Below are 27,938 nucleotides of genomic sequence, written 5' to 3'. Positions count from 1 at the left end.
CCTTTGACTAATTAGTCCTGAGCAGAACATGTTCCCCAAGAAGATTAAGGGAGGGAAGCAGAGCCCAGGAACTGAGCACACACTTTTGGGGAATGTCCCAATTTTATGTGAATTCCAAAGGAAAACAAAAGATGATTTACATCCCGAGGTTCAAAACCACAGAGCCACCTGCTCACCAATCCTCAGCGTTCACAGGGAGAATTTCGAGACTCTTGGGGTACAGCCACTCCCAAAAGACCCCAAAACTCCCTAAACCCTTCTGCAAAATAGCTCCTTCAAAGACACTGTTTGAGGAGAGCAGGGGGACAACCAGCGCTCCTCTGCTCCAGGCAGAGCGGGAACCAAGTACAACACCCCACAGCACAACCCTCCAGACACCCCCATGTCAACCTCTTCCCTTTCCCTTCCTTTTCCCCTTCCTTTTCCTCTTTCCTTCCTCTTCCCTTTCCCCTTCCCCTTCTCTTCCTTTTTCCCTTTCCCTTCCCTTCCTTCCCTCCTTTTCCCTTCCCTCCTTTCTCCTTCCCCTTTCCTTTCCTTTCCTTTCGTTTCCCTTCCCTTTCCTTCCCTTCCTTCCCTTCCCCTTCCCTCTTCCTCTCCCTCTCCCCTCCTTTCCCCTTCCTCTTTCCCCTTCATCCCCTTCCCTCCGTTCTCCCCAGAAAGGCTCCGCCTCCATGTGGCCGCCCCGCAGCCTCAAAACCGTCTCCCCACCCAACCCCGCAGGGTCCCGCGACCCCCGCACACATCTCCGCTCCAGCTCCTTTAAGGACCCAACTCAGGCTCCAACAACCTCTTCCCTTCCCGCTCCCTTCTCCCTTTTCCCACGTCCGCTCTCAGACGGCGGTACCGAGGGCCCGCAGGCCGTTACCCTCCGGGGTCCACTACGGGGCCAAGGGCAGGCGGTAACGGGGACGGGAAAGGGGGAAGGGGGAGGCCGGAGCGGGGTGCCCCATTCCCGGCAGGGTGCGGGCTGCGGACCCCGAGCCGGTGAGGGGCTGCGGCTCCGTGCAAGGCTGTCCCTGCGGGACTGGGGGCCGGTGCGGGGCTGCGGAGCCCGTGCGGACCCTACCTGAGTCACGCGGCTCCGTCCCGCCGCGCGCTCGGCCCGGCCTCGCACTACGCCACCGGCGCAGCCTACGCGCTTTGCGTAGCAGGGCGCATGCGCACTGTGAGCACCAGCGGCTGCCGCCAGGGCTGCGTGTGCGCTGGGCGGGTGTCCTGCGATCACACGCGTGGGCAGCGGGCAGAGAGCTCCGGGGCCTCACACCGAGGAAACACCGGGACCCCGGGCCACCGCTGGAACCCACCAAGGATCCTCCGCCCGCCCGGTTCTCCGCCCTTCTTCCCGCGGCTTCAGCCGCCTCCAGCGCGCATGCTCCTGGGGGCGCGCTGACTTCATCACGTCACGCACGCCCCGTGCGTACGCACGTACGTACGTCGTGTTGCCCACCCCCGCCCCGGTAACCGGGAAGCGGCGGCTGCGGCGGCCCCGGGGTGAGTGAGGGGACCCGGGCGGACGGGATGGGGCGGGAGGCTCCGGCCGCTCCTCCTCCTCTTTTTCACCCGTCCCGTCCAGAGCGGCTTCGAGGGCGGAAGTCGGGGCCGCGGCCTGGTGCGGGTTGAGGCAGCCTGGGCCTGGCCCGCACAAAGGGTCCGCCCCGTCCGGGGCCCGGCGGGCGGGAAGGGCCCTGAGGGGCCCCGCGGGAAGCGATTCTGTTAACTGCGGCTCCTTCCATCCAGACCCATGGCAGGGGCCTCTCGGCTGTGCTGAGGGAAGGGGGAGGAGGCGCCGGGTCCTTCTTAAGCAACCGGGAGCAGCGGACGGAGCCGGAGGTGGGGGAATGGGGGATGGGTCCCTTTTTCGTCCCTCGGACGGTGGGTCTGCAGGGAACAGAGCCCCCGCTCATCCCTGCCCTGAAGGAACCTTGGGCAAAACAGAGAGTTTCCTCCTGTATGGCAGAATGAAGAATTGTTCTTTTTGTTTAATTTTTCCTGAGCGGCGAGGAGGAAAAAAAAAAAAAAAGTCGAGAGAGAGTGAGGAAGAATTCTTCAAATGGGATGTGGTGACTGCAAAGGTTTCCTGCTGTGCTGTCAGGACTGGAAGTGCCAGGGGCCGTTCCTTAGGTGGCTGTTTTGCTCTCTTGCCTGCCACACAAGTGAGAGTGCCAGGGCTGCAGTGCAGGCAGGAGAGGAGCACAGCAGAGGCAGAAACTTTCCCCAGGTCTCCTTCTGAGCTTTAGTGAGCAGCTGCTAAATGTTCTACAAAGGGAGCAAAGCTCTGTGTTGTTCTCAGCTGGTTTCTGGAGTTCTTTCTTTTGCCAGAGAACTGGATCTCATGCAGGGTGTGTTTATTGTTTATAAACTTGAGCCTTTGGGACATTGATTAGAATGACTTGGAGCAGTGGGTGTCACTCTCTCTGTGCCTCCCTTAAAGGTGCAACTTGCTAGCAATTGAAGATGAACTAATTAAAGTCCTCAGAATATGTGTCATCTTGGGGTGGCCCCACAAGTGAGAGGTGCCAGGGCTGGCAGTGCTGACAGGAGAGGAGCACACCGAGGCAGAAACTTCCCCCCAGGTCTCCTCCTGAGCTCTGGTTTAGAGCTGAGCTTTACTGCCTAAATATTCTGCAAAGGGAGCAGAACTCTCTCAGCTGGTTTCTGGAGTTATTTCTTTTGCCAGAGAACTGGGATCTCATTGCAGGGTTCTTGGATTTGTTTAATAAAACTTGTAGCCTTTGGGACATCTGATTAGAATGCACTTGGAGACAGTGGGTGTCACTCTCTTCTGTACTCTCCATAAACTCCTTAACTTGCTAAGACAGTGAAGATGAACTAATTAAAGTCCTCAGAAATGGGATGTGTCAATCTTGGGGTGGTCCCACAAGTGAGAGGTGCCGGGCTGGCAGTGCTGACAGGAGAGGAGCACAGCAGAGGCCAGAACTGAACAGCAGAAACTTCCCCCTGGTCCTTCCTGAGCTCTGGTTTGAGCTCTTTTACTGCTAAATATTCTCTAAGGGAGCAGAAGCTCGTTGTTCTTCAGCTGGTTTCTGGAGTTGTTTCTTTTGCCAGAGAACTGGGATCTCATTGCAGGTTCTTGGTGTTTTTATTTGTTTAATAAAACTTGTAGCCTTTGGGATATTGATTAGAATGCACTTGGAGGCAGTGGGTGTCACTCTCTCTCTTAGATTCCTTAAAGTGGTGCAACTTGCTAAGACAATGAGAATAAAATAATTAAAGTCCTCAGATGGATGTGTCAATCTTAGGTGTCCACAAGTGAGAGGTGCCGGGGGTGCAGTGCAGGCAGGAGAGAGCACACCAGAGGCAGAACTGAACAGCAGAAACTTCCCCTGGTCTCCTCCTGAGCTCTGGTTTAGAGCTGAGCTTTAGCTAAGTATTCTGCAAAAGGAGCAGAAGCTCTGTTGTTGTTCTCAGCTGGTTCTGGAGTTGTTTTTTTTTTCTTTTGCCAGAGAACTGGGATCTCATTGCAGGTTCTGGTGTTTTTTATAAGTTTAATAAATTTAAGTTTAATAAAACTTGTAGCCTTTCATCTGATTAAAATGCTCTTGGAAGCAGTGGGTGTCACTCTCTCTGTGCCTCCTTAAAGGTGCAACTGCTAAGACAATGAAGATGAAATCAAAGTCCTCAGAATGTAGTAATCGAGGTGTAAATCTTGCTGTGGCAATTCACTTTTCTCTTGATTTGATTGAGAACCCCCAGTTCTGTTATTTTGCTGATTTTAAATGCAATTGGAAGGATGGAGCTTGAAAACCAAAATGTGTGGTTTGAGGGATTTGACTCTTGGCAGGAGGCACTGCTTGGAGCCCACTTTTTTGGACACCTCTGGGTGACAGGGAAGTGGGGGTTCCAAAGCCAGGGATGGAACTGGAGCAACATGCAAAATATCTTCTGAATTTACATCTTTTCTTCCTCCTGATGTTCAGAGTTCTGGGTTTGGGTTTGTTTGTCCTAACAAACAAAAGAGGCAACAGCAGAAATACACTTAAGGATCAGTGATGGGCTCTGGTTTGGGAGACAACCACAAGCTCTTTGGGTTTGTTTTTGTTTATTTTTTTTTAATCATGGAACAAACCAGATTTTTATTTATTTATTTGAGACCATGACCCCTATTTTTATATCCCTGCCTCAAGCAGAGAAGAGTTTAATTTCTCTGTTCTGATTTCACACTTAAGGAGTCAGAGATGGGCCTGATCTGGTTGGGGACAACCACAACCTCTTTGGGTTTGTTTTTTGGTTTATTTTTTTTTAATCATGGAACAACCCATATTATTATTTTTTTATTTTTTTTTGACCCCTATTTATATATCCCTGCCTCAAGCAGAGAAGGGATTAATTTTCTTTTCGTTCTGATTTCACACTTGAGGAGTCAGTGATGGACCTGATCTGGTTTGGAAGACAACCACAACCTCTTGGATGTTTTTTTTGTGTTGTTTTTTTTTTAGTTTGTGGAACAAGGCCCAGATCTTTTTTTTTTTTTAATTCATTTTTTTGAGAAGCCATGACCCCTATTTATATATCCCTGCCTCAAGCAGAGAAGGGATTAATTTCTGTGTTCTGATTTCACACTTAAGGAGTCAGAGATGGGCCTGATCTGGTTTGGGAGACAACCACAACCTCTTTGGGTGTTTTTTTTATTATTTTTTAATCATGGAACAAACCCAGATTTTTTTTAATTTATTTTTTTGAGGAACAGATCAAAACCTTGTCAGCCAGACCTCCCCAAGTCTCTTTCTTGTGGCTGTAGCCATCCATTTACAAGCAAAACCATGACCCCTATTTATATATCCCTGCCTCAAGCAGAGAAGGATTAATTTCTGTGTTCTGATTTCACACTTAAGGAGTCAGAGATGGGCCTGGTCTGGTTTGGAGACAACCACTCTTCTTTGTTTTTTGTTTTGGTTTTTTTTTTTTTAATTGTGGAACAAAGCCCAGATTTTTTTTTTAATTTTTTTCAGAAACAAATCAAAACCTTGTCAGCCAGACCTCCCAAGTCTCTTTCTTGTGGCTGTAGCCATCCATTTACAAGCAAAATCATTACCTCTATTTTTATATCCCTGCCTCAAGCAGAGAAAGGATTAATTTCTCTATTCTGATTTCCCCAGCTAGGTTGAGGACACCATGAACTGGAACAAAGGTGGACCTGGTACCAAGAGAGGCTTTGGTTTTGGGGGTTTTGCCATAACCCCTGGCAAGAAAGAGGAGCCCAAGCTCTCCCAGCAGTCTCACAGTGCTTTTGGAACAGCTGGTTCTTCTGCTGCATTCCCCAAATCAGGACCTCCTCAGCTGCCTTCTTTCTACAAAATTGGGTCAAAAAGAGCAAATTTTGATGAAGAGAATGCGTAAGTAGGGTCCTTTCTCTTCTTTCTCTACCTCTAAGCTTTAGCCAGAAGTTTCCAAGGTTTTAAATTAAAAAATGTAATTAAATTACAGTTTCATTTCTGGTTTAAACCTCTGGGACCTGGACAGACTGGAGAGCTCGATTCCAATGGGATGAGGTTCAACAAGGCCAAGTGCCGGGTCCTGCACTTTGGCCACAACAACCCATGGGGAGCTACAGGCTGGGGACAGAGTGGTTGGAGAGCAGCCAGGCAGAAAGGGACCTGGGAGTCTGGATCGACAAGAAGCTGAACATGAGCCAGCAGTGTGCCCAGGTGGCCAAGAAGGCCAATGGCATCCTGGCCTGGATCAGAAACAGCGTCACCAGCAGTCCAGGGAGGTGATTCTGCCCCTGTACTCAGCGCTGGTGAGGCCACCTCGAGTACTGTGTCCAGTTCTGGGCCCCTCAGTTTAAGAAGGATGTAGAGGTCCTGGAACAGGTCCAAAGGAGGGCAACCAGGCTGGTGAAGGGACTCGAGCACAGGCCCTATGAGGAGAGGCTGAGAGAGCTGGGGCTGTTCAGCCTGAAGAAGAGGAGGCTCAGGGAGACCTCATTGCTGTCTACAACTCCCTGAAAGGAGGTTGTAGCGAGGTGGAACTGGACTCTTTTCACAGACGACCTTCAACAACAAGAGGACACAGTCTTAAGTTGTGCCAGGGAGGTTTAGGTTAGATATTAAAAGAATTTCTTCACGGAGAGGGTGATCAGGCTATGGAATGGACTGCCGGTGAGGTGGTAGATTCTCCGTCCCTGGAGACATTTAAAAAAAAGACTCAGTGCCATGGTCTAGCAACTGCTCCGGTGGGTCAAGGTTGGACTAGATGATCTCTGAGGTCCCTTCCAACCCGGCTAATTCTATGATTCTCTATGATTCTATGATTCTATGATTCTATGATTCTCTAAGCTTTAGCCAGAAGTTTCCAAGGTCCAGGGGAGGCTTGGTGATGTTTGGGTTTCATTTTTTAGAAAAGCCTTTGCAGGATAAATCCCCTGGTGCTGGGACACGAGCTTCCTGGGAATGCTGTCAGGATAAACTGAGGTTCTGACCTGCAGGAACCCCCAGCCCTGCTCTGCACCACACTTTGGTGTTGATTATTTCCTTTTTTCTGGGTACAACTCCATGAGCTGTAAAATGAGAGTCATAACATAAGAATGATCCATCCTTGCCATGAAAAACGTGGAAAATCCTTTGAGATCCTACAGCAATCCATGGAGAGCTCCCCCTTCACCTCAGCCAGCTCAGTTTTCTTCTCCAGGACTCTGAAGGATAATTTGGTGGATTTTGCAGAGGGAAGCAATCAGCTCCCTTCACCTTTTGATAACTCATAAATGTCTTCACTAGGAGAGGGGTCAGAACAGCATCTTCTGTTCAGCAGCCTGGTGATCAGCTGCATCACATTTATTGCCCAACCTCCTCCCTCCTTTTAGCTTACAGAATAAATAATTGGAATTATTATTATTTATTTATTGTTATAATTTGTAGTATTTTATGAATTTCATGTAATGTGTATAAATTAATTTATTCTTATATAATTATAATGTTTTATAAACTTTATATAATTTATATAAATTATATTTATGTAATTTATATTTTTAAATTTCCTATGATTTTAATAAATTAATTTATTTTATATAGCTTATAATATTTTATATTTTTATATAATTTATATAAATTAATTTATTTTTATATAATTTATATTATAAAATTTTTATAATTTTATAAATTTATTTATAGAGCTTATAAATTTTATAATTTTTATATAATTTATATAAACTAATTTATTTTATATTTTATAAATTTTCTATAATTTTAAAAAATTATTTTATATAGCTTATATTTTATAATTTTATATAATTGATATAAATTATTTATAATTATATATAATTTTATACAATGTCTATAAATTAATTTCTTTTATAAGCTTACAATATTTTATAATTTGATATAATTTATATAAATTAATTTCTTTTATAATTTACATTATAAATTTTATATGTCTAAATTTTATATTATTCATGTTTTATAAATTTTCTATAATTTTTATAAATGAGTTTATATATAATGTATAATTTAGGAATTGTATATAATTATATAAATCAATTTATTTTTATATAATTAATAATATATAAATTATATAATTTATATAAATTTTATTTATATCATTATTTATTTATTTTTATATAATTTATAATATATTTAGATAAATGAACTTATTTTTATATACTTTATAAATTCTTCCTTAATTTAATTGTCATTATTTACATCTTTCCTCTGTGCTTCCTCCTTCCATCATCCACCTCTAGACTGGGAAACTCAGACACCATGAAGGGGCAGCATGGTGCTGTGGGCTCTGTGCTGACTGGCCATTCTTTCTTTTCTTTCCTCCAGGTATTTTGAGGATGAAGAGGAAGATTCCAGCAATGTGGAACTGCCATACATTCCTGCAGAGAATTCCCCCACTCGCCAGCAGCTCCATTCCAAGTCAGCAGACTCTGACAGTGACGATGACCCCCTGGAGGCATTCATGGCTGAAGTGGAGGCAAGAACCAGCTCCTGAAATCTTTATTGATTTTTCTGGACAGATTTTTAACCAGTCGAGGAGCAAATGTCACTCAGCTGCATTCAGAGTGTCTCTTAGCTTGTGTTTTATTTATTTATTCTTTTTCTTGGAAGATGCTGTGGTAATTCCAACTCAAAGGTGGTTTTGATGGGAGAGGGTGGATATAATTTACATTTATATGTACCCCTGTGCTCATCCCTGGGGAGGCCACAGCTTGAGTCCTGTGTCCAGTTCTGGGCCCCTCAGCCCCTCAGGAAGGAGATTGAGGTGCTGGAGCAGGTCCAAAGGAGGCAACTGGCTGGGGAAGGGACTGGAGCACAGATCCTGTGAGGAGAGGCTGAGGGAGCTGGGGGTGTTGAGGCTGGAGAAGAGGAGGCTCAGGGAGACCTCATCACTCTCTCCAACTCCCTGAAAGGAGGTTGGAGCCAGGGGGGGGTTGGGCTCTTTTCCCAGGCAACTCTCAGCAAGACAAGAGGGCAGGGTCTCAAGTTGTGCCAGGGGAGGTTTAGGTTGGAGATGAGAAAGAATTTCTTTCTGGAGAGGGTGATCAGGCATTGGAATGGGCTGCCCAGGGAAGTAGTGGATTCTCCGTGTCTGGAGATATCTCAAAAGAGCCTGGATGTGGCACTGAGTGCCATGGCTGGGAACTGCAGTGGGAGTGGATCAAGGGTTGGACTTGATGATCTCTGAGGTCCCTTCCAACCAGCCCATTCTAGGATTCTATGATCTTGTGGTTTGGTTTTTTTTTAATGTCATAATTTTATGATCTGTTAGGATCAAGCTGCTCGAGACATGAAGAGACTTGAAGATAAAGACAAAGAAAAGAAGAATGTTAAGTAAGTTCTGTTTTAAAATTCTCATGCCTGCCTGTGTCTTGTGTGGTGCTAAGAGAAACTCAGTGCATTTTGTAGAAAAAATTCTGTAAAAAAATAATATTTCCTTAGCATAACCAGCACCTGGGTGGAGTTCTCTGGTGAAAACTGAATAACAGGAGGGAAGAATCCATGGCAGCATCCAGAGGGGAATGGCACCAGCCTGGGAGTTCCTCAGGCCTTTTTAGGCCACACAAACTGGGACAGCAGATTCTGCTGCTCCACCTTGCAGATCAGCCTCAGTTTTAAATCTATTTTGGGAGTAACTCATGCTTTAATTGTGGTGCTGGAGATTCTTCCAAATTTCTTCTCAATTTCAGAGATTCCTGGAAAGCTGAGGTGTGAGGAGCAGGGAACAACTGGGATGCTAAATTTGGATGTTAAGAACAGTTCCAGTTTTGCAGCTTGTCTTGTTTATTTTTTGACCAAGGGAAAACCACTGCTGCTGTTGATTCTTGGGGTGAATGTCAGATAAATTGGGAAAACTTGGATTGCATGGGTTGATCAGATAATACATGGTCCTGAAACAGAACACCGGATCCAAATCACCACCTGGGGAAGTTCTGAACTGGATTTGCACTTCCTGCCTCATATCCCTCTTCAGTTATGGGACTTCTGTAGCAGCAAGAGCTTAGACCAGGATGATCTTTGATGTGGCTTCTGCTGGGAAGACGGAATCCTGATCTTTCCATCTCATTAATAGAAGCAAAGAGAAGTCTTTGCAGGGTCTCTGCCAAGGAAAACTCCCTGGGTTGGGATTAGAAATGTTACTGAGCTCTTAGTGTTGTGTCTTCCACCCAGTCTGGAGCCCAGCACTAAATGGAGTGAAAGTTTGGAGCTGAGTATGTACTTGCAGGGAAGTTTTTTTTCTCTGCTTGTTTTTCCAGGGGTATTCGAGATGACATTGAAGAGGAAGATGACCAAGTGAGTTCCTATGCAGTCTTTCTATTTTCTTTTTCTTTTTTCTTGTTTGTTTGTTGTGGTTTCTTTACCTTCCTTCCCTGTACTATGTACAAACAGAACTTCAGTTCCATGCTTCCAGAAATCCATCAGGAAGCTGGAGTGGTTGCCTTGCTGCCTCTACCCTTCAAGGTGTTTCAGTAAAAAAGGAAGAATATTAGGAGACTATTTTGGGGGGGTTGGTTATTTTTTTTCTGTGTTTAAGAAGATTTTTTCAGTCTATTTCAACCTCCTGTACGTGTCCTTTGGGTATTTGAGGGTATCAGCAAATTCAAAATTAGGAATATTTGCTACCAGTGGAGCACCAGTGAGAGGCTGTTAAAGTGTGGAAGCTGTTTGCAGTGAAGTTTCCTGCCTGTTACAGCAAGAGTTATTGTCAGTCCTTACTGAGGATTGCAAGTATCACTGCAACAGACACAATAAACAAAGACTTGATTTCAAAGTGTACCTTTCTCCTAAGTTGTAATTAAGAATTGTGTTACCACAATAATGCAGAGGCCTGGGGGCCCTTGCTGCCCTTTTTACAAGTGTGGCTGTGATAAAATGTGAGCAAAGGTGACTTATCCTTGCAGGCAGCTCCTGTTTTTAACTTATTGCATGCATATCCATGACTGATGATACTTGACCAAGCAGATGGAAAAACCAGAGGAGGATTTACAATTCCTGGTAGTTAAACCTTGATTTAAATATCAGATCTGAAATATTTCCCTGAAAGTCAGGTGAGAGTGGTGTTTTCTCTCTTGCTGTACCAGAGGGATCCTGAAAGGGACACTGATGAGCTGTAAGTGGTGGCGTGTGACAGTGGTGACAGTGACTTCCAACTTGGCTTGTGTTGAAGGACTCTTCTGAAATAGTTTTTTTTCCAGTTTGCTGTTGACTCCCTCAGTGAAAAATAAGTGTATTTCCACTTGGTAGAAACTCCTTAGGAGACAGTGTGTGTAAAACAGTTTAATCATCATATAATTATTATGTTATTTGGAGATTCTTCCATTGCTAAAGCATAACAAAGCTTGGTAGAAGGAATTGTTAAGCAGACATTTAAAAGAAATTGGTTTTTAAAAGCATTTTCTGTAACTGACACGTGGTTGGTTTCTTTGTTGATACTTTTTGTCCTCCTGGACATAACTGGTATTAGTAGAACCAGTTCTAATGAACTTTTTTTTTTTTTTTTTTTTCTCCCAATGGTGTGTCTGAAAGCAAACAGCATATACATGATTTAAATAAATGTCTTTCTGCATCCTATTGGGTCTGATTTTACTGCTGTGTTTTCCTGCAGGAAGCTTATTTTCGCTACATGGCTGAAAACCCCACTGCTGGTGTGGTCCAAGAAGAGGAAGAAGATAACCTGGAGTATGATAGTGATGGGAATCCAATTGCACCATCCAAAAAGATCATTGATCCTCTCCCACCCATTGACCATTCAGAGGTAGGAATTTGATTCCTTTTGTTCTCTCTGAGGTGTTCTAGGAAGCAAGTGCCAAGAAGCAGATGGAAATATGATCCATCCCTGTGGATCAGGTCAGCAGGGAATATTTCAGTGCTGTGCCACTTGAGTCATCCTACAGATCAGGTGACTTCATATTAAACTTCATGTTCTTGCAGATAAAGAAGTGGTTTTTTCTCAGAACTCTTTCCCTTCAAAACCAAGTGTCCAGAGAGAGAATCTGGGACTACTTTGAGTCATTGCAGATTGAATATCCACCATTTGAGAAAAATAATTCTAGGATGAGCATGAGGAGATGTGTCCAGAGAGAGAATCTGGGACTAATTTAAGTCATTACCCTTGCAGATTGAATATCCACCATTTGAGAAGAATTTCTATGATAGGAAATCACCAGTCTCACCCCCCAGCAAGTGGTGGAATTACGTCATAAATTAAATCTTAGGGTAAGTTGGTCACAAAATTATCTTCCTAGCAGCTTCTAACTTCCATTTTTTTGGTTGGACTTAGTGCTTTTAATCAAGATTTTCACAGGAAACTCCAGCTTTTGAATACCAAGCCTCTTGGATACCTTCAGTGCTTTGGATTTAGGGGAGCTGAGTCCTCTGGATTTGCCAAAGTGGGCACCCAAGGTTGCTGCTTGCACTTGGACTAAAGAGCTGGGAATTGGGACTGGAAATAGATCTAAAAATTAGTTCTTTGCTATTTGTGACATGTTAGTGTGGTGCCTTTCTATAAAATGAATTTTTTGGGGGAAGAAGGAGACCTAGTAGAGAAGGAGGGAGTTGTGGTATTTAGTAGCTTATGTTGATTGACAAATGATCTCAGTTTTTCTACCTGCAAGTCCCATTTCCAAATCACAAATGAAATTGCCACCTAGTTAAACTTAAGACTATCCAAAAAACCAAAAATCCATTTTCAGAGGTAAAGAGACACTTTTTTCCCCTTTTTCTATGGATTGCTCCTTGTTTTTCTCTTACTGTTCCTGAGCAAAGATGTGTTTCTGTTTTTAAGGTCTCTGGTGCTGCTCCTCCAAGGCCTGGCAGTAGTTTTGCTCATTTTGGGTTTGATGAGCAACTTATGCATCAGATTAGGAAATCTGAGTATACCCAGCCCACTCCTATACAGTGTCAGGTGAGTGGTTTTATTTCTCTAACTTGTAACCAAACTAAAAGAACATAAAGTGAAGATCCCTAATCCATGGGAGGATGTATAGAATTCTAATTTTCTATGTGGAACTGTCAGGGGAAAAAAGAATTTGTATTTTTCTAGGAATAAAGCTCTTTTTTTTCATAGAAGTTCACCCACTTTCTTTGTGTTAAACAACCACTGTAAATATATCCATAATCTTTGTTTGTCAGGGGGAAAATAATCTGGATTTTTCTAGGAATAAAGCTTTTTCTTACATAGAAGTTCCCCCCCTTTTCCCCCCTTTTCCCCCCCCTTTCCCCCCTTTTCCCCCCTTTTCCCTTCCCCCCCCTTTCCCCCTTTCTCCCCTTTCCCCCCTTTTCCCCCCCCCTTTTAACCCCCTTTCCCCCTTTTACCCCCTTTCCCCCTCTCTTTTCCCCCCCTTTTCTCCCCCCTTCTCCCCCCCTTTTTCTCTCCCCCCCTTTTCTCTCCCCCTTTTTCTCCCCCCCTTTTCTCTCCCCCCCTTTTCTCTCCCCCTTTCTTCCCCCCTCTTCCCCCCCTTTTCTCCCCCCTTTTCTCCCCCCCTTTTCTCCCCCCCCTTTTCTCCCCCCCCTTCTCTCCCCTCCTTCTCCCTCTTTTCCCCCCCTTTTCTCCCCCCCCTTTTCTCCCCCCCTTTTCTCCCCCCCTTTTCTCCCCCTTCCCCCCCCCTTTTCTCCCCCCCTTTTCTCCCCCCTTTTCTTCCCCCTTTTCTCTCCCCCCCTTTTCTCCCCCCTTTTCTCCCCCCCCTTTTCTCCCCCCTTTTCTCCCCCCCCTTTTCTCCCCCCTTTCTCCCCCTTCTCTTTTCCCCCCTTTTCCCCCCCCCTTTTCTCCCCCCCTTTTCTCCCCCCTTTTTTCTCCCCCTCCTTCTCCTTCTCCCCCCCCTTTTTCCCCCTTTTCCCCCCCCTTTTTCTCCCCCCCTTTTTCCCCCCCTTTCTCCCCCCCTTTCTCCCCCCCTTTCTTCCCCCCCTTTCTTCCCCCCCTTTCTTCCCCCCCCTTTCTTCCCCCCCCTTTCTTTCCCCCCCTTTCTTTCCCCCCTTCTTTCCCCCCCTTTCTTTCCCCCCTTTCTTTCCCCCCCTTTCTTCCCCCCTTTCTTTCCCCCCCTTTCTTTCCCCCCTTTCTTCCCCCCCTTTCTTCCCCCCCTTTCTTTCCCCCCCTTTCTTTCCCCCCCTTTCTTTCCCCCAGCTTTTTTTGTGTCAAGCAACCACTGTAAATATATCCATATTCTTTTCTTTGTTTGTCAGGGGGAAAAAGAATCTGTATTTTTCTGGGAATAAAGCTTTTTCTTACATAGAAATTCCCCCACTTTTTTTGTGTCAAACAACCACTGTAAATATATCCATATTCTTGTCTTTTGTTTGTCTCTTGGGGAGACTGAAGAACATGCACCTGACATTTTTTGCTCCTAGAAATGTAGGAAGATATTTTATTCATTTTCTTAGAACTTTTGTGACAAATAACCATAGCAATAGCTGTGTAAAGAGCCACACATTTCCATCTTTATGAACCTCATCAACCTGATGAACTTGAGCACTCAGAATGCTCACAGGAAGAACAGGCTTAGAGAGTTTGGTTGAGCATTCTTACAGCTGGACAAGGTGTGGTTGTGGACTTGGGAACAGATCCTTGGGATGTGTTGCTGTACCCAAACACTGATTTTGGGTGGGACACCACCAGTCAGAGGGTGTTGATTGCCTCAGAGCTGAATTTGAGGAGAGAATTCCATATCACCAATGTCTGATGCTTGGAATTTCTGGAATGTTCTCTTGGTACCTGAATTTCACGTAATACCCAACACACAAGAATATGCTAAGTTAGGCATAATGTGGGTTTAAAATCTCCTTCTTTTTAGGGTGTTCCTGTTGCACTGAGTGGCAGGGATATGATTGGGATAGCTAAAACTGGAAGTGGGAAAACAGCAGCCTTCATCTGGCCCATGTTGATCCACATCATGGATCAAAAGGAGCTCGAACCAGGGGATGGTCCCATTGCAGTCATCGTGTGCCCCACCAGGGAGCTTTGCCAACAGGTGGTCTGTGGTGAATCATAGAATCATAGATCATAGAATCCTTGGGGTTGGAAGGGACCTCGAAAGATCATCTAGTCCAACCCCCCTGCCAGAGCAGGCCACCTAGAGTTACATCACATAGGAACGTTCCAGGCGGGTTTTGAATGTCTCCAGTGAAGGAGACTCCACGACCCCCTGGACAGCCTGTTCCAGGGCTCTGTCACCCTTACAGGAAAAAATGTTTCTGGATATTCAACTTGAACCTCCTGTGCTCCAATTTACACCCATTACCCCTTGTCCTATCACTGGTCACCACTGAGAAAGCCTAACTCCATCTCCCTGACACTCACCCCTTACATATTTGAACACATTGATGAGGTCACCCCTCAGTCTCCTTTTCTCCAAACTAAAGAGACCCAGCTCCCTCAGCCTTTCCCTCATAAGGGAGATGTTCCACTCCCTTCATCATCTTAGTAGCTCTGCGCTGGACTCTTTCAAGCACTTCCCTGTCCTTCTTGAACTGAGGGGCCCAGAACTGGACACAATACTCCAGGTGCGGCCTCACCAATGCAGAATAGAGGGGGAGGAGAACCTCTCTTGACCTACTAACCACCCCCTTTCTAATGCACCCCAGGATGCCATTGGCCTTCTTGGCCACAAGGGCACATTGCTGGCTCATGGTCATCCTCTTGTCTACCAGGACCCCCAGGTCTCTTTCACCTACACTGCTCTCCAGCAGGTCAGCCCCCAACCTATACTGGGACATTGTGTTGTTCTTCCCCAAATGCAAAACTCTACACTTCCCCTTGTTGAACTTCATCATGTTTCTCTCTGCCCAACTCTCCAGCCTGTCTAAGTCTCTCTGACAGGCTGAGCTTTCATACAGTCTTCTTGGAGAAGAAGATAAAATCCTGGGCAGAAATCAGCAGAAAACCTCAGAAAATTTGGGGAAAAAAACCCCTCCTTGTGTGTTAGTAGCAAGCCTCTACTTTTTTTCTCTGCAATTCCCTCTTTCTGTTGAAGGGTCATGACAAATTGTAAATTAAGTAAAAAAACCTGTCAATTAATAATACTGGGAGGTGTTGCACAAACTGTATGTGTGAAAGGATAGAGCCTGCAGCTTAAATTATGGTTGGATGCCTAAGCAGGCTTCAGAAATTATCAGAAATTCCCTTCAAGTCTTGAAATATTCAGCCCTGAGCATTTCTTGAATCACTTGACTAAGTTCCTAGCTGAAAAGTGGATTTTAAGAGCAGGGCTGTGTTTCCAAAGTAGGATATCTATTTCTAAATACTTTCCAAAGCAGGATACCTTTTCTTAGAGCTGTTTAACATAAACTTTGATGTGCTCTGTTTCAAATTCTCAGATCCATTCTGAGTGTAAACGTTTTGGCAAGGCCTACAATTTACGCTCCGTGGCTGTGTATGGAGGAGGAAGCATGTGGGAGCAAGCCAAAGCCCTCCAGGAGGGGGCAGAAATAGTTGTCTGCACACCAGTAAGTCCCTGCATGCTCAGCTGAAGCTGAAACAGATTTTTAAGACCATTGGTGACATAAAATTTGTTCTCTGATCACTGAAATCCAGGCCTTTCACAGGTTCTCAGATGCTGAGAGGAAACGTGGTTGGGATTCTTTGTGTGCCAAGAGAAATGGGAAGGGATTTAGGTATGATTTGCAATAGGAGACAGAGAAACAGGCAAGGTTTGCTTGAATCAATTGTGTGTAATCCCAGCTACTGATTGCTGAGCCTTAAATTAGTGAAGAAAATTTCCAGAATATGTTGAACTTCAGTGCCAATTTACTGACTCAGTGTTGAGCACATAGCAGCAGTACCAAAGGTTTGAAAATCTGAATCAGAGTGAGTGTTGGTGCTGAAATACTGATGGAAATGAGCACTGGTATCAGCTGGCTTTGCTTGTTGCAAAAACTGGGTAAAACTGAGCAATTAATGGAGGGGTTTTTACTGTGGGTATTTATTGGGCAGGAAAACAAAGCATGAAAAACTCCTGTGCCATATATCATGGGATTAAATAGTTCTCAATTTAGGTTTAATAAGGCAGGAGAATTTTAGAATCTCAGAATCTCAGAAAATCCAGCCCTAAAATTCAGCTAGTCAGGTATAGTTGATGAGTTTTAGGAATCTGTTTCTGTGACTTGAATACTGAAACAATTCCAGAGTGAAACCTTGACACATCTTCTGTTGTGGGTCTGTGTTGGTGAGGATAAAAAGCAGTTCAATGCTTGAAGGTTGCATAAATTAACATTTTTTTTTTTAAATATGCTTTTAAAACTTGTTTTTTTCTTTTTTAATAGGGTCGTTTAATTGATCATGTGAAAAAGAAAGCTACAAACCTTCAAAGAGTCACTTACCTTGTGTTTGATGAAGCTGACAGAATGTTTGATATGGGTTTTGGTATGTAATGAACAAAGGCCACTCTTTTGGAAAGCTGTGGTGGCAGCAGCACTGTTGGTCACCCCTGTTGCTTCAAAGACTTGAAAACAAATTAAGGAAATACTTTGTAGACAGAAATCATCTTTAAGGTCTTAATATCTGTTGCTGTAAAGAGATTAATGAAATTCTGTTGAAGTCCAGAACTCCTGATTTTTAACTTAGATAAAACTTTGGGGCAAGTCACTTCTGTGCTTTGGTTCTGTGTGTGCAAAATGGTGGTGTTAGAAGAACTTCTTGCTTTATTGCAAGAGGTTTGGTCATTCAGATCTGGATGATTTTGAATATGGACTCATCCTGGGACAAAGCAGAGATTTGGAGGGAGGCACTTGGAAGATATAAGGGCTCAGCTTGGATCTTGGCTTCCAGAACTTTTTTTTTTGCTGCAGGAACTTTCAGAACTTTCTTTATACAGCAAAGAAACTTCCATTGTGCAGCAAAGAGCACCAGAAGTCACAGCAGCCAGGCAGAGGCATTCCTTTATTCTATGGTTATTTGTAAAATAAAGCAAGGAAGTTGGAGTTTGAGTTCTGCTGCTAAATAATGAGTGGACAGTGTTGATGAGAGCATTTTCCCTTTCTTTTCCAGAATATCAGGTCAGATCAGTTGCAAGCCATGTACGTCCTGACAGACAGAGTAAGTATAAGTTTATTTCAAACTAAACTCCAGAAAACTGTGGTGGGTGACCAGTAAAAACTGGGAGTCAGAGGAGGCTGTGATGGATGACCAGTTAAAACTGGGAGTCAGAGGGTGCTGTGGTGGGTGACCAGTTAAAACAACTGGGAGTCAAAGGAGGCTGTAGTGTGTGACCAATTAAAACTGGGAGTCAGAGGAGGCTGAGGTGGGTGACCAGTTTAAACTGGGAATCAAAAAGAGGCTGAAGTGGGTGACCAGTTTAAACTGGGAATCAAAAGAGGCTGAAGTGGGTGACCAGTTAAAACTGGGAGTCAGAGGAGGCTGTGGTGGGTGACCAGTTAAAACTGGGAGTGAGAGGAGGCTGTGGTGGGTGACCAGTTAAAACTGAGAGTCAGAGGAGGCTGTGGTGGGTGACCAGTTAAACTGGGAGTGAAAGGAGGCTGTGGTAGGTGACCAGTTAAAACTGGAGTAAGAGGAGGCTGTGGTGGGTGACCAGTTAAAACTGGGAGTCAAAGGAAGCTGAAGTGGGTGACTAGTTAAACTGGGATTCAGAGGAGGCTGATGTGAGTGACCAGTGAAAACTGGGAGTCAGAGGGGGCTGTGGTGGGGGACCAGTTAAAACTGGGAGTCAAAGGAAACTGAAGTGGGGGACCAGTTAAAACTGGGAGTCAGAGGAGGCTGAGGTGGGGGACCAGTTAAAACTCCTGGGAGTCAGAGGAGGCTGTGGTGGGTGACCAGTTAAAACTGGGAGTCAGAGGAGGCTGTGGTGGGTGACCAGTTAAAACTGGGAGTCAAAGGAGGCTGTGGTGGTTGACCAGTTAAAACTGGGAGTCAGAGGAGGCTGTGGTGGGTGACCAGTTAAAACAGAGTCAGAGGAGGCTGTAGTGGGTGACCAGTTAAAACTGGGAGTCAAAGGAGGCTGTAGTGGGTGACCAGTTAAAACTGAGAGTCAGAGGAGGCTGAAATGGGTGACCAGTTAAAACTGGGAGTCAAAGGAAGCTGAAGTGGGTGACCAGCTAAAACTGGGATTCAGAGGAGGCTGATGTGAGTGACCAGTGAAAACTGGGAGTCAGAGGAGGCTGTGGTGGGTGACCAGTTAAAACTGGGAGTCAGAGGAGGCTGTGGTGGGGGACCAGTTTAAACTGGGAATCAAAAGAGGCTGAAGTGGGTGACCAGTTTAAAACTGGGAGTCAGAGGAGGCTGAGGTGGGTGACCAGTTAAAACTGGGAGTGAAGGAGGCTGTGGTAGGTGACCAGTTAAAAACTGGGAGTCAGAGGAGGCTGTAGTGGGTGACCAGGGAAACTGGGAGTCAGAGGAGGCTGTGGTAGGTGACCAGTTAAAACTTGGGAGTAAGAGGAGGCTGTGGTGGGTGACCAGTTAAAACTGGGAGTCAAAGGAAACTGAAGTGGGTGACCAGTTTAAACTGGGAGTCAAAGGAAGCTGAAGTGGGTGACCAGTTAAAACTGGGAGTCAGAGGAGGCTGTGGGTGTTCTTATCCAGTTCTTATCCACATCTTGTTCAGTGACATCCAGTGCAGTTATTCAGCTCCTCAGTTCTTCAGATCTCTGGCTGAAGGAAGGGGATTTCTTACAAATAGTTGAAATTCCAACACTTTTTTTCTTCCAGCCCTCTTGTTCAGTGCCACTTTCCGTAAGAAGATTGAAAAATTGGCTCGAGATATTCTGATTGACCCAATTCGTGTGGTGCAGGGAGACATTGGAGAGGTAATTCCAGATGATTTCAGGGCCAGTTGGAGAAGCAAACCCTTCTGTTTCTGCTGCTGCCATTTCTGTTAAGCTGCAGTAGCTGTTATTTCTATTTAAGCATAAATAATTGGTGCTTGACAAAAAGAATAAGGTTTTGGTTGGGTTTTTTTTTCATTTCACTGAGATTTCTTTCTGCCAACAAAAATTCTTCTAGTGATGGGAGGTTTTCATCAAGGAGTAAAACTGTAATTGACTTTTTTTGGCTTGGTTTTTTTTTTTTACTAGCCTGAATCAGTGGCTGCATCCTTTTGCTCAGTAAAACTATAAATAAATTACAGCTTTTGCAATGAAGGATCTGAAACTTAGACTGCAGCCATGTCTTTCATTCACATGGGAATGATAAGTCTGTATTTACTGAATTATTAGCTGTCTAAGGATTTGTCAGGAAGTTGATGAACAGGGCAGATTGCCATGAAGAAATTTTATTTATGTGAAAACTCTGAGAAATTCACAAGATGCCTTCAGAACTTTTTTTTTTTTTAACCAGTTCTCTGTATTTCTATATTTTTCAAGCAGGAATGAGGGATCCTTTTTTAACAACAACAAAAAAAATCATGGCTACCTGAAGCTCTTTCTTCCTTGGAAAATCTTTTTTCCTAAACATTTCCTAAGAAAAGAAGCCCCTTTCCTAGCTCAGTCACAGAGTTTTTGTTATTTGCCCTAAGTTACTCTGTTATGAGAGCATCATCCTTGAAATCACTATAATTTAAATGTGTCAGCATGACATTTTTCAGAGAAACTTCCCAAAAGTGCTCCACTATACTGTTTTTTTGTGCAATACTGTGTGGAGAGAACCTGTACCTCTCCTCTCCTGACTCCCAGGACACACCACAGGGCTCCTTCCTCTGATGTGTAGAAATAACTTGTCCTGAAGCATCCCTCCAGCTCACACCTTGCTCTCACACAGTCTGGTTTAGGTGTTCCAAGAGCATATAAGCTGCAAGACTGCACTTTCCCTCTCAGATTTATCAACAGGAGCTGATTTAACCCCTGCCTTTTCTGCACTCTGCAGGTGAAGTGGCAACAGGCAAGGGAGAGCAGAAACCTCATCCAAAGGGGATTTGTGTTCCAGTTTTTATTCTCACCCTAAGTTTAAATCCCTCTTTTTGTTCTGCACTTTCCCTCTCAGATTTATCAAACAGAAGCTGATTTAACCCCTGCCCTTTCTGCACTCTGCAGGTGAAGTGAGCAACAGACAGGGGGAAAGAGCAGAAACCTCATCCAAAGGGATTTGTGGTCCAAGTTTAAATTCTCTTTTTGTTCTGCACTTTCCCTCTCAGATTTATCAAACCCTCATTTAACTCATTTAACCCCTGCCCTTTCTGCACTCTGCAGGTGAGGTGAGCAACAGACAAGGGGGAGAGAGCAGAAACCCTCATCAAGGGGATTTGTGGTCCAGTTTTTTTCTCACCCCAAGTTTAAATCCCTCTGTTCTGCACTTTCCCTCTCAGATTTATCAAACAGGAGCTCATTTAACCCCTGCCCTTTCTGCATTCTGCAGGTGAAGTGAGCAACAGACAGGGGGAGAGAACAGAAACCTCATCCAAAGGGGATTTGTGGTCCCAAGTTTAAATTCCTCTTTTTGTTCTGCACTTTCCCTCTCAGATTTATCAAACCCTCATTTAACTCATTTAACCCCTGCCCTTGCTGCACTCTGCAGGTGAAGTGAGCAACAGACAAGGGGGAGAGAGCAGAAACCTCATCCAAAGGGGATTTGTGGTCCAGTGTTTATTCTCACCCTAAGTTTAAATTCCTCTTTTTGTTCTGCACTTTCCCTCTCAGATTTATCAAACCCTCATTTAACTCATTTAACCCCTGCCCTTTCTGCATTCTGCAGGTGAAGTGGGCAACAGACAGGGGGAAAGAGCAGAAACCTCATCCAAAGGGGATTTGTGGTCCTGTTTTTAATCTCACCCCAAGTTTCAATTCCTCTTTTTGTTCTGCCATCTGTCTTTGTTTGCCATTTTCCTGTCCCTGGGTTATTGCTTTGGCTTCTTTCTCTCCCCAGGCAAATGAAGATGTCACTCAAATTGTGGAGATTTTCCCCTCTGGCCCAAGCAAGTGGAATTGGCTGACTCGACGCCTGGTGGAGTTCACATCTTCTGGGAGTGTCCTCTTGTTTGTCACCAAAAAGGCCAATGCAGAAGAACTGGCCAATAATCTGAAGCAGGAGGATCATAATTTGGGGCTGCTTCATGGGGACATGGACCAGAGTGAGAGGAATAAAGTCATTTCAGAATTTAAGAAAAAGGGGATCCCCATACTGGTAGCTACAGATGTGGCAGGTATGTGAGGTTCTAAGAAACAACTGCTCCTACACGTTGTGGCTACCAGAAAGGCTGATGTGTGTCAGTGGGTAGCAACAAGGTTGACATCTACACCCTGACTGTGTTCTAGATGCTTTTTCAGAATTATATAGTAAGGGGATTTGCTTTTAAAGTCTTGTAATGATGTTTAAATTACAGCCTGGCAGGTATTTGGTGGTATGCTGAAGGAAAATAAGGTGTTTCTGAAGGAAGTAGTTGCTGGTCATTAACCAGCTGACACATTATGCATGCTTGAATGAAAAGAAAATGGACACACTTGAAGCCTTTTCTAAAACAGCTTTTTTAGTCAGATGTTTAGCTGAAAATAAGGGAATTTCAGTGTTTTTTAATACCTCCCTCTTGGAATAATAACCATCATCATTTAAAGAAATCTCTTCCACCTCCAGGTGGTTGAACTTGGGGTTTTGTGTAATTTAGGCTGCTCTTGGAGAAGACATTTAAGGCAACAAAGACAACAAGACTACACTTAAGTAGTTTGAGCCTACACTAAGAGTTTCAGCCTGTGAAGGGAGTTGTTATCAGGGAAACAAAGCAGGGAAAGTTGTTTCCTGTGGAAACTCCTTCCATATGCTGGAGCAGATTGAAGTGATGCTTGGAATTGACTCAGGATCCTCTTGCTTACCACTTTATTGTTCTTTTTTCCAGCTCGGGGGTTAGATATCCCTTCCATCAAGACTGTCATCAACTATGATGTGGCTCGGGACATAGATACTCACACCCACAGGATTGGTCGTACTGGCAGAGCAGGGGAGAAGGGAGTTGCCTACACTCTGCTGACTCCCAAAGACAGTAACTTTGCTGGTGATCTTGTCAGAAATCTGGAAGGTGCTAATCAACACGTTTCCAAAGAGCTGTTGGATCTAGCAATGCAGGTACAACGAACAAAACTGAAGCAGAGGAAGGTTCCTCCCATGATTAGCACGAAATCAGGAGCTCAGAGATTTGTTTCTGGCTCCATCTTGTGTTTGCAGTGACCTTTTAGCAACCTGTGCTGGTTTTAAGTAGCCTTTCTAGTGCTTTTAACGGCCTGTGGAAGAATCCATGGAGCCATAAAGATTTTGAAATGCAGTAAGCAATCTATTTAGGGGTCAGGTACTGCCTAGGAAATGAGGAGCTGTAGTCTGGCTGATGCCAGCAGAGCACTCCAGCTCCTGTGGCTCATTACAGTCACTTTGTCAGTTTGTGGTCAGCACCTGGGAAGTGCAGCTTAGCTGAGAGCTGAACTAGGAAATCATTTACAGGGAAATTCACCCTCTGAAATGGTTGTTGCTTGATGGTTCTACCTACTTGGCAGTGCTGTCTGCTATATATAGGTATGAGAGATAGCTGAGGCAGTTGTGTTTGCATCACTGTACTCATCAGATCCTTAAATTTCTTTTCTTCTGCCCATGGAGTTGCAAGACAGGAAAGGCTTTTTGGTGATTCCAAAATGCAGAGATGGATTAGGATGCTTGTGGCTTAATTGCCAAGCAGCTTGGGCACTAGCTGCTAGAAGTAAATATATTTTTCAAGGTATCAAGGCAGGTTTTTTTTTCAGAAGGGAGGGAATTTGTGAGGCAGAGCTTTTGAGAGCAGAGTTTAGAAGCTCAGTGGCTTGGCTTCTTGGCTTTTTAAGATTTGAAGAAACAAGAAGGCATAAAAAGAGGTGCAGCCAACCATTAAATAGTAACCTGGTGACAGGAGGGGGTCTGGCTGGACTGCTCTTGCCTGGTCACTGTTTGTTGCAGGAAGTTTTGCTGACAGGAAGGGTTTGATAATGATTTCTTTGAAATCATAATGATTTCATCTTTGAACTGCTAATGATTTCTCATTAGCCAGGCAGTGGCTAAAGCACTAAAACCCAAATACAAGCAAGTGCAGAGCTCCCAAGTGAATGGCCTCAGAGATTGTGTTGATTAGAAGGCAAACCACCAAAACTTGAATGTGGATGAAAGCTCAAGACAAAAAAAAACAGTTTTCATGCAAAGCTTTTGTCATAAAAAGCTTCAACCCCCCCATGACAAAACTCTCTGCACTTTGTTTCAGAGCATCAGAGTCTGTCACCCCCCATCCCTGTGTCTCCCATCCCATTCAACAGTGGATTTTTCTTTTGAAATGCTCCAAATCCTTCTTTTCTGAGCCTTTAGGATGTACATTTGTGAAACTTCTCATTCCCTGAGTTCAGAAACATTTTTCTTCTGTTTGTACAGAACCCATGGTTCAGGAAATCCCGTTTCAAAGGAGGAAAAGGCAAGAAGCTGAATATTGGTGGTGGTGGCTTGGGATATAGGGAACGTCCTGGTCTGGGCTCAGAAAACTCTGTAAGTAGAGATGCTGAAGCAATTGTTTACAGATTCTTGGAACTTTTTCAATTTAAAATTGACTAATTTAAAAATCTTCTTAGTCCTTGAGTATAACTTTTGCTTTTAAACCTTACCATAGCTCAGGCTATTTATATTTATTACATATATTATATAAATACATATTATCAGTGCTAAGCAAATGCTAACAAATGACTTGAAAAGCCATTTCCAAGCTGATTCTTGGCAGCAAAAAAAATCTTGTAGCCTTGGGATCATTGGCTAAGGTGCTTTTTCCTACCCCGTGGTAGGAAAACAGCTCATTGCTGATTGTGTGGGGACAGAGTTTAACTGCAGACATGCTAAAAACCCATCATGCTCAACATCTTCCCAAAAATCACAGCTGAAGCCTTGTTCACCCTTCTTGGCTATGACCTCTGCCAGAATCTCTATTTTCTTGCACTTTGCTTGTGCTGTAAGGAGCTGGGCAATGTGGTTGTGCTCTTGACAAGTGAGTCAGAATCTTTTTTGTTTTCTCATCCTCAAGGTCATGGGACAAACTCTTGTGTTGCTCAGTGCTCTCCAGAACTTTATGAGGAGTTAGATGGACTTCCTGAGCACAGCATTAAGATAGATTCAGTGAGTGGTTGGGTTGCAGCTGCCTGTTGGATAAAGCTCTCCAGTTCTTCTTTGTGTTTTTCCTTAGGACCGTGGAAACAACAACAATGTGATGAGTAACTATGAGGCATACAAACCATCCAGTGGGGCCATGGGGGACAGACTTACAGCAATGAAAGCAGCTTTCCAGGTTGGTCTGAGCACTTGTATTCCAAGCCTTAACTTGAGAGGAAATAACAGAAAAGAGGCAATTTTGACTACTGCTCATTCGAGGCAATTCACTTGAAAGTTTGTTTGGAATTTTGTTTGAAAATGTACAAAATGCAGAAACCTGAAAATGCAGAAACCTGAAAATGCAGAAACCTGAAAATGTAGAAACCCTGCTGGCTTGAGGGAAGTTGGGTTTGGTACTTGTGGCCATGTCTCATCCACTTGGAGTCCACCCTCAGCACTGCAGTCCAAAGAGGAAGAATTATTATGCAGGCTGGACACAACATGGTTGCACAAACTTCATTTGCCAAACTTATTTTGTTTTCTGCTGCCTCATTGCTCTCTTTCCTGTCTGGATTCTTGATCCTATTGCTTAGCAACAATAGTGTAATTGCAATCAAAAGAAACAGGGAACAGAGAAACCTTTTTTCTTCAGTGCAAAAAAATTAACCCCACAGTGTAGGAGTTTCCTTGGTTCCGTGGGCTGGTAGCAGATTGTTACAAATCCTGTGTTCCTAAGCACAGCAGGAATGTCAGCACTCCAAGGCTGATTTATTTTTTTTTATAGGACTTTTTTTTTAATAGGATTTCTTTTTTTTTAAGGGGACTTCCTGCAATTCAAGCCAAGCTTGTGTCTGGTTGGGGATGCAGAGGCAAACACGCTCTAGTTTTATTTTTATTTTTATTTTTCCTTTCTCTTTCTTCCCTGCAGTCCCAGTATAAGAGCCACTTTGTTGCTGCAAGTTTAAATAACCAAAAGACTGGCAGCTCTGCCACTGGTGCCAGTGGCTGGACCAGTGCTGGGAGTTTGAACTCAGTCCCTACCAGCTCAGCACAGCAAAACCCCACAAACCCCGACGGCCCCGCCGCGGCACCAAAAGGTGTCCCGGGTTTCAGCAGCACCGGGAGCCTGAGCAGCCTTCCCAGCTTCCAAAGTGGAGGAGCCCAGGGCTTCAACAACACAAACATCAGCACCAACAGTCGAGAAGGTGGTGGCAACCCCAGTGGTGGTGGTGGTGGTGGTGGTGGTGGTGGCATTGTCAGGGAACGCTACCCCGACAACCGGAACAGTCGCCACAACGAGCTGCCCCGCCGTGGAGAGGGGGGTGGTGGTCGCTACAACGAGGTGCAACGCCATGGAGAAGGAGGAGGAGGAGGTGGTGGAGGAGGAGGTGGTGGGAGGAGGAGGAGGTGGTGGTGGCCGCCACAGTGACGCTTACCGCCACGGCGAGGGCCGGCACGGTGACAACCACCGGCACGGGGAGAGCAGGCACTTCAGTGAGGGGGGCAGTGGCAATCGTAACAATGGTGACAGCAGGAACAGCAACGATGGGAGGAACAACGAGAACAGGAATGGGGAGAACAGGAAGGAGCCCAACAGCCGAGACAACAAGACAGATGGGTTTGCTGTCCCCGAGCCTCCAAAACGTAAGAAGAGCCGGTGGGACAGTTAAGAGTTGGTGTTTTTCACAGCCTGAAAGGTAGTGGTTGTCTTATTTTTTTTTTTCCAGAGGATTTCTTGGGGTTTTTGGGAACTGGGTTGTTGAGCAGATGGAGGAAGAGGAGAAGGGAACCATGCAAACTATCCATGCAAGGCTGGGATACATCTGCAGACAGATTCACTGGAATGATGTGTACACGCAGTGCTTAACTCAAAGAGAAATCATTTTGATAAAGCTCCCTGGGTTCTGCTTTTAAACATTCAGTGCTCAAGTGACTCTCTGCTGGATTTCAACAAATCTTCTTGGCAAGAAAGAAGCTGTTTCATGTCCTTGGAACGTTAAGAAACTGTTGTCTATGGAAGTATAAAGTAGTCTTTTCTTAACCAGTGTTCACATGAAAAAAAGAAAAACCATCTAGAGATGCTCAGGACCCACCTGTTAAACATTCATCTTTCAGCAATTTGTTCAGTATGGCAAGTTCCTCCCCCAAGCTCTTCTTTTAACTTGGTCTCTAATCCCCAAATAATTTGGCTTCAAGGTTACCTCCCCATCAACTAAGAATGTATCAAGTCACATTGCTGATGGTGGGATGAAGCAAATTGATTTTATTTTTTTTTCCCTTTTCATTTTTTAATGAAGCTGTTCAAGAGATCCTTCTCCAGCCCAGCTCATCACAAATTCCCTTGCTTTGTGGGCTGGACTCCCTGATTTGGTTGTGGTCAGGACATCAATCCCATTGCCCAGGTATTTTTTTTTTTTTCTCTTTCTTCCTAAGAGCCTTCATTTTGGTGGAAACCTTCATAGCAAACTTATCTCTGCTGTATCTATGTGCCCTCTGTTCTGAGAGGGCTGAGTGCTATCTTCAAATTAAAAGCAAAAAAAGGGTAAAAAAAGTCAATATGCCACAACAGTCAGAGCCTGGTAGCATGAGGCATAGCTAAATGAAGAGGCTTCACTCAGAAATTCAGGGACCTGCTGTTCAGAAGCCTTTAGGGAGAACCTGAAAAAAAAAAAAAAAAAGTGATTGATAAAGTGGAACAGCTCAAATATCACCCAGCATTGGAAACCTGTAGTAAAAACTGTAAAATCTTGCTTGACCATTTTTAACTCGTCGTGTGGATTATCTTTTTTTTAACTTTTGTTGTTTTTTGGGGGGGTTTTGGGTTTGTTTTTTGATTTTTTTTTTTTGCACCATAAAGGTAAGGAAGGAATCTTCTGTTGAAACATGTCAGTACCCACCTCTGTCTTGTTTCTACTGAAAAGAAGTATCAGAAAACTGTCAGGTTTTTGTGACGTTGTGATGTTTTCTTTATCAGCTGTGCATTTACTTTCTGCTTGCTCTAGTAAATGTTTTATTACTGGGACAAAAATATCTGGCATCTGCTTTTTATTCTCCACTTCTTCCTTTGGCTCATCTGGCAGTTGGGTGGAGAGCTGACTGCATCCCTTTCTCTCACCACCAGTTAGGGATGGAGTTGATAAAAAGCTTCCTGTGGTTTTTTTCTCAGCATCCTTCACCTCAAACTCTTTTACAAACCCTGGTTTAGCTTCAAAGCTTCCTGGAGAATCCGTTTTTGTCCATTTTAAAGTGGGAAGGATCCATCCCAGGAGATAAAATGCTCATCCCAACCTTTCAGGGAGACATTGGTAGAGCTGGAAGGAAAACTTGGCAAGTTTTGGGATCTGACTTGCATGTGTCCTGGATTCAGTTAAGACAGAAACTTGATTAATGTGGAGCCCTCCCTAACTAGCTCTGATCTGTTGGGATTTTATTTTTTTTTTAAAGAATAATTTCCCTTTCAGTTCTCAGCCTCA

General features: G+C 44.4%; 1 protein-coding gene across 1 annotated transcript; it reads left to right on the top strand.

Moving 5' to 3' along the window:
• The first annotated feature begins 1,276 nt into the window (after positions 1-1,276).
• Positions 1,277-27,495, top strand: DDX42 (DEAD-box helicase 42). Its single transcript, XM_030468785.1, is given in 19 exon segments — positions 1,277-1,491; positions 5,118-5,354; positions 7,782-7,932; positions 8,728-8,789; positions 9,713-9,749; positions 11,062-11,211; positions 11,575-11,608; positions 11,611-11,672; positions 12,241-12,360; positions 14,243-14,419; positions 15,765-15,893; positions 16,710-16,809; positions 17,434-17,481; positions 19,108-19,205; positions 21,256-21,532; positions 22,220-22,446; positions 23,764-23,874; positions 24,560-24,661; positions 25,394-27,495. Coding segments are annotated over 18 exon segments (2,607 nt in total). The 5' UTR covers positions 1,277-1,491; positions 5,118-5,133; the 3' UTR covers positions 25,895-27,495.
• Positions 27,496-27,938: the final 443 nt, after the last annotated feature.

Source organism: Calypte anna, unplaced genomic scaffold, assembly GCF_003957555.1.
Source record: "Calypte anna isolate BGI_N300 unplaced genomic scaffold, bCalAnn1_v1.p scaffold_81_arrow_ctg1, whole genome shotgun sequence".
In the NCBI taxonomy this organism is placed as follows: Eukaryota; Metazoa; Chordata; class Aves; order Apodiformes; family Trochilidae; genus Calypte; species Calypte anna.
The sequence above is the reverse complement of the archived record's forward strand: the minus strand, read 5'-3'. Positions and strand labels throughout refer to the sequence as shown.